Source organism: Marmota marmota, unplaced genomic scaffold (assembly GCF_001458135.2).
Source record: "Marmota marmota marmota unplaced genomic scaffold, marMar, whole genome shotgun sequence".
Lineage (NCBI taxonomy): Eukaryota > Metazoa > Chordata > Mammalia > Rodentia > Sciuridae > Marmota > Marmota marmota.
In genome coordinates, this window is record NW_026000164.1 from 13,159,158 (window position 1) to 13,171,801 (window position 12,644).

At 41.4% G+C, this 12,644-nt stretch overlaps 1 protein-coding gene across 1 annotated transcript in view; it reads right to left on the minus strand.

The window, feature by feature from the left end:
- Positions 1-12,644, minus strand: part of Akr1d1 (aldo-keto reductase family 1 member D1) — a 66,879-nt gene that overhangs the window by 35,577 nt on the left and 18,658 nt on the right. Inside the window, exon 2 of the mRNA XM_015493793.2 lies at positions 5,697-5,831. Coding sequence (XP_015349279.1) covers positions 5,697-5,792 — 96 coding nt within the window. The 5' untranslated portion in view covers positions 5,793-5,831. The remainder of the gene's footprint in view (positions 1-5,696; positions 5,832-12,644) is intronic.

Genomic DNA, 12,644 nt, shown 5'->3' on the forward strand with positions numbered 1-12,644 from the left:
AATCTCCGCTATGCTAAAAGGGAAACAAATAAACACTAACTGGATTTTTTTCCTTTGTTTTTTTTTTGTTCCTCAAAATAATAGTCCATATCAGCTTTAGGAAAATCAGAATGAGTTGTCTTTAAAATGAATAATTCCTTTACAGTATTCTCTGAAAAATATTTGAAAATCAGACAACTGGACCCTTTTGTTATGTACAGGGTATGTGTGATCTAAATCTCAGGCTCTACTTATTGTGTTTTCATGTGTTTTTTGGTACTGGGATTGTACTCAGAGGCACTTTACCACTGAGCCACATCCCCACCCCAACCCTTTTTTTTAAATTTTTTACGTTTGAAACAGGGTCTCGCTGAGTTGCTTAGGGCCTCACTAAGTTGCTAAGGCTGGCTTTGAATTTGTGATCCTGTGCCTCAGGCATGCCCCACTGTGCCCAGCAACTTTTGTATTCTCAAAAATAGTCCCCTGAGTGATAGTTTTGGTGTGTGTATGTGTGTGTGTGTTGCTTGTAGTAAAGAAAAAAATAGAACCCTTCTTGCACTCATGTCTCTATCAGAATGGGATAGAAGAACAAAATTGAGAAATGGACTTAGCTCCCTGGGACCACTTATGTAAGCTTCCTGCCAGGTCCCTGGACTCTTCAGGCAGAGCTGGGGAAGCCACCCTCACCCTGCTCCAAGCTTAAATGTAGATCTGAACCAAAAAGAAATAAAGAAAGAAAGAAATCTTAGTGTAAAAGCAAGGTTGTGCCTTCCCCTGGTGAGGCGAGGTTCCCTGGGTTGAGAGGAGGAGAGGGCACAGATGGGCAGCAGGAAGAAAGTGAAAATGTTGAAAGGATAGCCCCTGAGATGGGGTTCTGAGGTCCTCAGACCGGCTCCCACCATCTCCACCAACTCTGGGGCAAAATGGACTCCTGTTTTAGGTTCCTCCTGGGTACTCAAGGGCTTGCACTTGACTTCTCCTTGTACACAGATATAGGTTCACTCTTCAGATTCTAACCGTGGACTACAGGAATCTCAACCAGGGCCACCTAGGAAGGGTGCTAGTGCTACTGAACACTGGTTCCATTTCAATCCCCTTACAAGAAGTTGGACCTACCCATCTTTGTGTTTGCAGTTACAGGCCTGTATGTGCCATTTAATATTTAAAATTATGTAATTTCTAATATTGCATAAGCTGATAAATCTGAGAAAATAAAGAAAGAAAGAAAGAAAGAAAGAAGTTGGACCTATTCAGAGAAAGAAGTCTTTGTAAGGCAAGAGAACCTGGGCTGGTTGGCTTCACCAGCTCCACCTAAGCTCCTTTCCCACGGCTTCCCTCTTCACATGTTCTAGTGGGGGATGAATCAGGCAGATCGGGGGCCACACTGTCTTTTGTATTTTCAGCCTCCATTTCTGCTCCCATCTCCACATGCCTCTGAAGACATCCCTGACACTTCCACTGGCATCCTGCTACAGTCCAAACGCCCTATCAAAACAGATGGGATCCCAGGACAAACACTGATAGACTTGATCATACACATGGACGGTGGACAAATTTCAGTTCAAGAGATACCTCGGCCTGGCATGAAAAGGTTTTGAAAAGCATCATCTCAGGCACGCCAAGTGGAGAAGGCTACATTTGGACATCAAACGCCACCTCTAGAACTGAGACTGATTCTGAAATTAATATAAGTCAGCACTTTTATTACAGGATGACTGAAATGGGTACAGGTGGTTCTAGGTTCTACCTTTGCCTCATCATCCCTGGGGCAGAAAAATAAGGAGTTGGTTACGTGTGTGGCTCAGAACAGAAAGCCATGAGTCTACTCTGAGATGCTCCCTTCTCTACATCCTCATCTCCCCCACCCCTGCCCCAAGTCTCCTGGTGCCTGGTACTCATTTCTAAGAGCACTCTTCTTATGTCTACTCTCTGATGGCTGTATGTCTTTTCGTCTGAAGTTACACTGCTCTGTGCGAACTGGCATATGACCGCTTTTGAATATTTTTTCATCCTAGCATTTAATATTACTAGGCAGCTAGTAGGTTCTTGTTTTTGTTTTGTTTTGTTTTTTGGTGCCAGGGATTGAACCCAGGGTGGTTAACCACTGAGCCATGCTCCCAGCCCTTCTTATTTTTGGAGACAGGATCTCACAAAGTTGCTTAGGGTCTTGGTAAGTTGCTGAGGCTGGCTTTGAACTCACAATCCTCCTGCCTCAGCCTCCTAAGTCCCTGGGATTAGAGGTGTGCACTACCATGCTCGAGTTCTTAATCATTCTTATTGGTAGACACAACATGTTGAGTCCCACTGAATGTCAGAATACACACACACACATTCACACACACACACACACACACTCTAGACACTTTCATTTACAGAAATATATATAGAAGATCATAGTTACAAACATGCTGTTTTATTGATATGATATATTCATAAAAGGCAATATACTATGGAATTCATAGCATAGGGTCTGAACTTAAACTATATGGATTCAAATTAGATCTCTGTGCCTTAGCATTATAAACTTGGAGTCATTTATTTAATCTCCATGGCTCAATTTTCTTATCTGTCAACAGCGTTAACTGGTACAGAATTTGTACTTTGGGGAGGATTAAATTAGAAAACATATGTAATATAAAACCCTTAAAAGGCCGCCAGGCACAGTAGCACATGCCTGTAATCCCAGTTGCTCCGGAGGCTGAAACAGGAGGATCACAAGTTTAAAGCCAGCCTCAGCAACTATGGGAAGCCCTAAGCAACTCAGTGGGACCCCGTTTCACAATAAAATATAAAAAAAAAAAAAGCCGGTTGGTTCAGTGTTTAAACGCCCCATGGGTTCAAACCCCAGTACAAAAACAACACAAAACAACAAACCTTAAAAGGGTTCCTGTCAAATGGTTAAGTTCAGAAAATTTTTAGCTAATATTTTGCCATCCACTTACATACCCACGCCCTCTGATCCACACTCACACACACATATACATAAAGCTCTCCCAAGTTGGTTCATCAGTGGACAAGCGTTGGCTGAACCCACATGACATTCTAGGCACTCTCCTAGAATATAGGGTACTATATTATACTAGAAAATATAGAGCTGAACAAAACGTGGCCCTTTTCTTCATGGATTCACCGTCTAGAGAGGAAGACGGCAGAGAAACGGTGATTCCAACAGAGCACGGCGAGTGCTGCCACCGTGTGGAGCAAGGGGCTGCAGGTGCATTATACAGATGAGCGAGTCCCCGGAGCGCAGGTAGAAGGCAGCAGCTCACAGGAATGGAGCCTGGAGTGCTGCTGGGAACCCAGACTGTGGGGAGAGAGGGACAGCCTGCTGGCGGGGCAGGGACTGTGGGAGTCACCCCAACAAACATTGGTAGGGAGCCACTGAAATGATTAAGCCAACCTGTGGCACGCCTAGATTGAGGTTTTAGAAAGATTCTGGTGGTCTCCATCTGGGTGGTTAATTAGAAAGGAAAGAAACTTGAAGACTAGCCCAAAATAAATAAAAGCCAATCCAAGGCAGCGACGGTGTGCGCTGGGAAACCAGGAGAGAAAAGCAACAAGAACTCAGCAGTTACTTGGGAACAATGTGGAGAAAGGGAGGAATGCTAACGAGGACAGAAGGAAGGTATGTGTTCTGATTTGGGGCTCCTCCGGTGTCTGGGAGTTACTGCTACTTGCTGGGAGAAGTATTCCTTGGGAAAGGGGAGATGACCTGTGTAGTGGCACCTCATTAGTTAGACGGAGTACAAATGCATTTGTACATCAGAATTACCCCAGGATCTTGTTAAGTGAAGATTCTTTTTATTTTATTTTATTTTATTTTTTAGTTTTTCGGCGGACACAACATCTTTGTTTGTATGTGGTGCTGAGGATCGAACCTGGGCCGCACGCATGTCAGGCGAGCGAGCTACCGCTTGAGCCACATCCCCAGCCCCAAGATTTTTAATCTCTACCCCTAGAGATCCAGATTCAGGACATTGGGGATGAGGCCCAGGGATCTGTATGTTCAGAGTGTCCCAGGGGATTCTGATAGAGCCAATCCATAGCTGTATGGAGAAGATATAGCAAACAGAATATTAAGTATGGATTGGTAATCTCTGTATATATGTTGGTTGGAGCCAAGATTTTGGACAAGGTCAGAGACAAAGGCAAAGAAAGAAGAGGCAAAGATCAAGGACCTAAAACTACTACATGAATGATTTTCCTTTGCATTACCAAAAAAACCCCAAACTAAACAAAACAACAACAACAAAGGGCGTGGGCAGTTACAGTGGATGTGGAGTTGTGATACAAGAGCGAACTACTCATGGCACCGAGAGTTTGGTTTTACTCCTCTGACTTCCATTCTGTTTGCTGCCACCTGGAATATCTTTCCAAAACAGATCCTGGGATGCTAGTCCTCTGCCCCTAAGCTCTAGATGATTTCTCAGCTCTATACAATGACATGAACTCTTCTGCACATATTCCAGTCTCAACTTTTTCAAAAATTTTTCAAATTTTTCATATTCACCTTCCGTCTCCTCCATTCTTAACTCCATGTTGCAGCTCTATGGCTTTGCCTGGACACATCGTATGTCCTATATCTCCAGACTTCCCATATTTCCTCAGCTCTGACTCTCTGCCTAGCTAATTCACACTCAGCTTGTAGAGTTTAATCGTACATGATCATTCAGATTTCAATGGCATTTCTACACATATGCTAAGGTTTAGATCTCAAATGTTCCCCAAAGACCATGTGCTAAAGGCTTTGTCACCAGCCTGGAGAGCTGTTGGGAGAAGGTTGAACCATTAAGAGGAAAGACTAGTAAGAGCAAGTTAGTTCATTGAGGGTGTGCCCTTAATGGGGCTATTGGGAGCCCAAGCTCTTTCTCTGACTCTGCTTCCTGCTGCCAAGAGGTAAGCAGCTCTGCTCTGGCACATATACCCAGCTGTTATGTTCTCCTGTTGCACAGGCCCAAAGTGACAGGGCCAAGCAACCATACACTGAAATCTCTGAAACCATGAACCAAAATAAATCTTCCCTCTGTGTAAGGTGATTATCTCAGGCATTTTGTCACAGGTCAGAAAGATGGTTAACAGGACAGAAGGCAGTAAATGTTAACTGTAATGAAGAATTGTTCTTCTCAGCAGAAATTTAGCATGTTTTAAAGGAAACCCATTTCAATCCTCATGGTCAAATTTCATTCTTTTCTGTTTTCACAGATACACTGTTTACAGTTCCATTGTTAACAGAGATCTGACCTTTGTTTAGTTGTTGGAGAAATGGCACCCTCCATTAGACTGTTTAATGCCTAGATAGCAGAGATGTGTTTTCTGCATATTTGAAGCTTCTATAGACTATTGCTCAGTGCATGGCAGGTAATTACTAAAGATTTGTTAGCCTGAACTAAAAATTCTTAAATATAACCTTCAAAAAAAAAAAACTCCATAAATCATAACTCACAAATTTGATATGTCTTAGCTCACTCTAGTTATTAGCATTCAGATGAATATCAGTAAAGAAAGAAAAAAATACCATTTTCTAATCTAAATTAGTTAACCATGAGCAGATACAGTGTAACCCTTGGTTTGATTCCCATTTAGGCAAAGGGCAGCAGTCCTTGGAAGTTGCTTTCTTTATAAAGACAATCAATGATATCGACTCAAAAACAATTACAAATTATTCATTAGTTAAATGTTTAAAAAAAAAAAAAAAACAGAGAGAAAGAGAAACTTACCAATGCTGGTTCTGAGAAAGTCCCAAGTCCAATGACGGGAATGCTGTTTCCATCGCTTAGAGGTATTCGGTGATTTGCAGCACTGAGGTACATCATGGAAAGAGAGTCTCAGGATTCAGCTTTCTAAGAGTGATTCTGTATAGGACAGGGAGAGTTTATTTGACAAGGCGATCTAAGGTCTAAAGAAAGGACAGCTGTGGGGAGGAGCTGGGGGAGGGCGGAGAGATGAACAAATCTATTTCTCAACCTGGGTTTATCTTTTTTTCCCCAGGTCTTCCTAGAACTCCTAAGCATGGCTATCCTTTGAACTTCATCAATGCATGCAGATAATCAAACTTACTGATACTTTGAGAACTTATGTTTACTTTTTTCTTTTTCTTTTCTTTTTTTTTTTCTTTCTTGTTTTTCTTTTTCTTTTTTTTTTTTTACAAAAAGAAATTGAAAAAAACAGAAGGAAATCAATCTGGCCTCTATTCATTAAAATGTTTTGTTGGCAACTAACAGAGATCAATCTTAAATTTTCTTAAACTATAAGGGAGTTTATTCGTTCATATTTCTGAAAACTTCAACATTGGAGGGGGTCAGGGAGAGAAAGAAAGAGTGGAATAGAGAGGGAGAGAAGCTCTCTCTGGTCTCTTCTTATAAAGAATTAAGCCCATTATGAAGACCTAACTCTCATGACCTCATCTAAATTTAATTACCTCCACAAATCACCATCTTCAAATAAAGTAGCCCTTCCTTATTTGTAGGAGATATATTACATGATCCCCAGTAGATGCCTTGAAACTGCAGATATATAGTACCAGGCTCTATATAAATTATGTTTTCTTCCTACACACACACACACACACACACACACACACACATATATATATCTCTGATAAACTTTTACCTTTTCACTTAAAGGAAGTACTTTACAGATTCTCTTTGATCTATCTGAATATCCAGCATCATTACTCTTGTGCTTTGGGGCCATAATTGAAATTTCTTCTAGTAGATAAGCTAATTCATCACTTTTACATATAGCCTCCAATAAAGTCTCAGGACATGGACATAATGCAGCCAAATTTTTCCACAGAGTAAAATAAGTGGTCTTTAGCCCAATTTCTAATCGAGTCCTTATTTACATCTAAATTCTCATGAGCATAACCTTTAATGTCCATGTTTCTAACAACATTCTGGTCTTCTGTGTTCTCACCAAAAATCACCCATTAATTTCCGTTTACAGCATTCTAGACTTTACTAGCCTGCTTGCCCAAACTTTTCCAAACTCTTCTTGCTATTGAACAACATTTTCAGGTGTAATTACAACACCTGAATTCTGGTATCAATTTCCTGTGTAAATCCGATTTTCCAAAGTTAATTCCATCTGGCTCACAATCTTAGAGGTTTTTATCCATGGTCACCTGGCCCTGTTGCTTTTGGTCTATGGTGACACAATACATTGTGGTGGGAGTGCTACCAGACCCCATTCCATCTACTTGCCATTCAAAAGCCTCTATTTGGGAGAAGAGAGTTGGGAGAAAGTTAATAAAGTTTATTCAAGGGCTAGCCCTGAGAAGGTAGAGGGAAACATCACCCCCAAAACAAAGACCATCTTTGGAAATGCAGGAATACAAAAGGGTTTTATAGGGAGAGAAAAGAGGAGCAAGGAACAATGGGTAGGAACACTATGTGCTGCATTATGAATCCAGGCTTGAAAACCATTTCAGCCCCCAATCCCCACCCCACCCTCCCCAGTTTACTGGAACACCCTTGTGATGAAAATCAACCTTTTTATCCTAGTCCAGTCTCTGTAATAAACACATTATTTTCCTGGAAATTAAGCCTTATCTATACTTCTGCTTTTAGTTTAAAAATAGGGATAGCAAGTTGTGTTTTGTGTTAGATGATTCATATTCTGATGTTATCTGTCATCACATGTCCTTGGTTCTATATGTTTAGAAAAAAAGTGATTAGTAAGTTTTATGATTCATGTCTTTTTAGTTTTTGTTACAAGTTTAGGATAGGAATATGAAAGGAAAGCAAAAATCGGCTTTTGTTGAAGAACAGTTTTAATGCATTAGGCAGCTTTAGTTGAGATTTCAAACACAGCAAAGCTAATGGGAGACTAATAATATATTGCTCAGGTGCATCACCTCCAAATTAGTGATCTTTAAAGTAAACTAACAGCAAGTGAAGTAAGAGAACTTATTTAGGCTTTTCTTTGGTTACAGGAATACACTAAGAAAGAGGTCTTTTTACCATGTGACATCTAAGAAGCAAAGAGAGAGATAGCAAGGGGTCAGGATAAAATCCTTTGAAGGGTACAGCCCCAATGACCCACCTTCTTTCCACTAGGCTCTGACTCTTGAAGTTTCGCCATCTCCCAATAGCACCAGGCTGAGGAGCAAGCCATTAACACAGGTGACTTTGGAGGACATTATAGGGAGGGAAAAGAGGAGCAAGGGGCAATGGGTAGGAAGACTGTTGAGAGCCACAGCCAGGTCAGGATGGCACCTGGCATTTTGCCGGAAGGAGTGGTTGAGAAGTAACGCCAGCGAGCCATTAAGATGATGATAATTGAGTTGGGTTGTGTATAATTATTAAGATAATGACTGATTGCTGTAACTGGATGATGCTGAATTGAGGCAAGCTGTGTATTCAGTTGTGTATGTAAACCTCTGCTGTCCGGCAATAAGGCGGCTCCTGCTACCTCGGGTGCCCGCTACTTTTGAGTTCTCGTGGAGTTTCTGTGGAGTTCTAGAGAGTTCCCATTGGGTTAGGGCAATAAAGTAGTTCCTGTTTGAACCTACAAGTGGCTGGTAAGCCCAGTTATTTGTGCCCAGCCAGACTGAGGCAGAAGACTATGTGCTGCATTACGAATCCAGATTTTAAAACCATTTCTGTCCCCCATCCTCACCCTACCCCCTAGTTTACTGGAACATCCTTGTGATGAAAGTTAACCTTTTTATCCTAGTCCAGTCTCTGTAATATACACGTTATTTTCCTGGAAATTAAATTTTATTTATACTTCTCCAAACTATAGAAGGGTGGGTAGCATATACAGTGTTGGTACAGTGGTCAACATCTTGGGCAGGATGGAGTGGCATGGCACAAATTTTCATCACACTACTTAGAATGGTGTGCAATTTAAGTCTAGTGAAATATTATTTCTATAATTTTCCATTTAATATTTTCAGATTATAGTTGACAGTGGGAAGCTGAAGCCTTAAAAAGTGAAAGTTCATGCTGTGGTTTCTGTGTGGTGTCCCCCAAAAGCTCACATGTGAGACAATGGAAGAAGATTCAGAGAAAAAATGATTAGATTATGAGAGTCCTGACCCAATCCATGAATTAATCACCTGATAGGATTAACTGAAAGGTAACTAAAGGTAAGTGGGGTGTGGCTGGAGGAGGTGAGGCTTTGGGGGTTTGGCTGTGGGGTATATATTTGTATCTGGTGAGTGGAGTCTCTCTGTCTGCTTTCTGATTGTCATGTGAGCTGCTTCCCTTCATCACACTCTTCCACCATGAGATTCTGTCACCTTGAGCCCCAAGAAATGGACCCAGCTGCCCATGGACTGAGACCTCTGAAACTGTGAACCCCAAATAAACCTTTTCTTCCTCTGCAGTTGTTCTGGTCTGGTCCTTTAGTCACAGCAGCAAAAAAGCTGACTAAAACAGAAATTGGTACTGAGAAGTGGGGTCGTTGCTGTGACTAAACTGACCATGTGATTCAGAAGCTTTTGGAGGTTTTTGGAATCAGTTGGAGAAATTTTGAGATGTGTAGCAGTGCAAGCTGGAAATGCTTTAGATTGTTGTAAGTGGAGTTTAATGGCCGATTATGGTGGGAGCTCAGAAGACCAGGATGCCAATAGGACCGTGGACAGTGAGGACAGGGCTCAAGAGGGTTCAGAGAAAGAGAATTCTATTGGAATTTAAAGTAGAGGCCATTCATGTTATATTCTGGTTGAGAAGTTATCTGCATTTTACCCAAGTTCTGATACTTTCTGTGAGGCTGATATTAAGTGATGGACTTCTTAATCTGGTGGAAGAAATGCCTAGGCATTCAGGAAATTGCATGATATTTCTGGCAGCTTTTATTTGTTTATTTTGATATTCAGAAGCAGAAAGCAGAGCAGAAAGATTTGAAAAACTTGGACTTGAAAGGTAGGAGTAAAACTGGGGCCAAGGAAGTTGCAGTTGTTAAAGACATTACTGGCACAAAAGAAATCCTGAAGACTTTGTTTAGAGACAATAAGAAAGATGGCCTGAGGGCAACTCAGGAGCTGGCAAGACCATATCCATCTCAGGCTCCAGGGAATAAAAGTGAAAATTCTCATGAGAAGAGACCAGTGAAAAATCCTTCTTGCCCAAGGGGGCCTTGGAAGTTTTCTCAATGTGCTCAGCCACCCAGGCACTTAGAGGCTGCTACAGCCAGGGTCCTTGGAAGCTTGGCTACTGCTCAAGATGGCAGCAGAAATTGGTGTCAACCACACGGTGCTGTAGGAATGCAGGATGCTGGAGTTAGGAGGCCATGGAGGCTCCCACCAAGATATCAAAGGAAGGCTTGGGAAGCAGGCAGAGTGCAGCAGGGTCAGAGTCCCTGCAGGCAGCCCCGGAGAGGGCCATGTGTGGAGATTTGAGGAGGAAGCCAAAGCTGCAGTGGAGACCCCAAAATTAAGAAATGCCATTACAATGAAATGTCTGCCAAGGAAGGCTGCAGGAATCAAGCTGAGACAAGCCAACAGAAAGGCCACTTGGACTGCAGCTAACACGGCCATAGGGATGGAGGTACACAAGCCCTTTGGATATAACATCACCATGCCATGTGCCCCAGATGCTGAACATCAAGTTACAGGACTTGTTTGCCCAGCTGAATTTCAGTTTTGCTTTGTTCCTATCCCTTCTTTCTATGCCCCCTTTTTTCCTAAATGGAAATGTTCACTGTCTACCATTATATATTGGATACTTGTAAATTGCTTTTAATTTTATAGGAGCTCACAATGCAAGATTGCCTTGAGCCTAAGAGAAGACTTTGGACTTGAACTCTTGAGTATACCCTAAGTCAGGTATTTGACATGGCATTTTACACCACTTAATCAATCATTTGTCAGTGCTACCAATCAAGGACCACTAGGAACACACATGTCAGCAATGAAGTTTATTTTATCAACTTCCCACAGCAAGGGATTCTGGCACTCTGCAGGAAAAACCATGGGGTATCTCAGGAAGAGGGATATGGAAAGAGCTGGTTAAAGAAATTGCATTGATGTTAAGTGATTTGGGGAAAAGTCAAAAGACACAGGTATATTTTGTGTGTCTACCCTCTAAATGGAGGGCAATGCAGTAATTGGTATGTTAATTTTATTCCAGGAGGCTGAAGAAACAGAATATAGTTAGATTGTCATGAGAGATAAAAAACAGCAGCCATTCCTGTTAGCTAAATATTTGATCATTTTTATGGTTGCATGGGATCTCTGTCAGGTGTCATTATGGAGCAGACCTGGTTCTTTTCCCATTCCACCATCATCATGAAGAATCCTCTTCTAACACTGATATTCTGTGAAATTATTTGTGTTCAGCAGGAGAACACTATGGCCTTGTCAGAGAAATTAGGTCAACTACCAGGTAATAAGTATCAGGGCTGCTATTTTTCTTTGAGTTTATCTGGGTGGGGTGATAAGCTTTGATGTCCGGGTCTTTTTATCTTCAACATTCTGCTCACCAGAATATTCTAACTTGGACAAATGTCAGTCCCTTCTGGTCTTTCTATTATAGAATGAGTTATTGGATCATCCGATATGAAAACTAGCTACATAGTAAAACTTAAGAATCTAGACAAGAGGCACTGACCTACTGCAATACAGGCAATTACCTTATTTCAAGAAAAATTATTAGATAGGAGAAACATTATTCATTTAGTGGCCTACATCACCAACCCCAGGTCTCAAAAGTGTGCTTTAAAAATGCAAGTGCAAGGGGCTGGGGTTGGGGCTGGAGCTGGGATTGGGGCTCCATGGTAGAGCGCTTGCCCAGCATGCGTGGGGCACTGGGTTTGATCCTCAGCACCTCATAAAAATAAATAAATAAAATAAAGGTATTGTGTCCATCTACAACTAAAAAATATTTTTTAAAAATGCAAGTGGATCTTATTGTATCATAAACTCCCTTTGGTTAGCTAAGAAGAAACTCAGGGCCATGTGATCATCCATAAAAGTCCCCAGGAATGGGGCTGGGGATGTGGCTCAAGCCGGTAGCGCGCTCGCCTGGCATGCGCGCGGCCCGGGTTCGATCCTCAGCACCACATACAAACAAAGATGTTGTGTCCGCCGAAAACTAAAAAATAAAACATTAAAAAAAAAATTAAAAAAAAAAAAAGTCCCCAGGAATGAATTTAAACTGCCTTAATGGGCTTCAGGTGGCAGTGTCCATATAAGAAATAGTTCTCCAGTGGGGCATGGAGAATACAAATATTGCTTATCTTAGAATGAGTGAACCAATCACTGGGCCCTAAGGGAAGACGTGTATTCTGAATGAAGTGAACCAGTTCCTGTAGATATAATGACTCTGCAGACAGACAACAGGGTAGTTCCCATTGCTGATGAACCAGGTTTAGTTGGCAGGAATTTTTTTTGTTTGTTTCTATTTGTGGTGATGGGGATAAAACCAGTACCCCTCACACACTAAGAAGTTTGTGTGTTAATGACTAGTTGGCAGGGTTTATGAAATCATAAGTACTTTTAAATTTTTCCCATTAGATTTGTAGGCTACCCAGATAAGGTATTTTCTTTGCTTAAAAGTAATTCATCAGCCAGTTACTTAAGAGAAATAGTAATAAAGACTTCTTTTACGTCATATGATTTTTTTTTATATATTTTACTGGTGCATTATAGTTGTACATAGTACTTTCTGATGTGGAGGCAAAGTCTGTTTTTTTTTTTTTCCCCCTAAGGTTGATAGCTG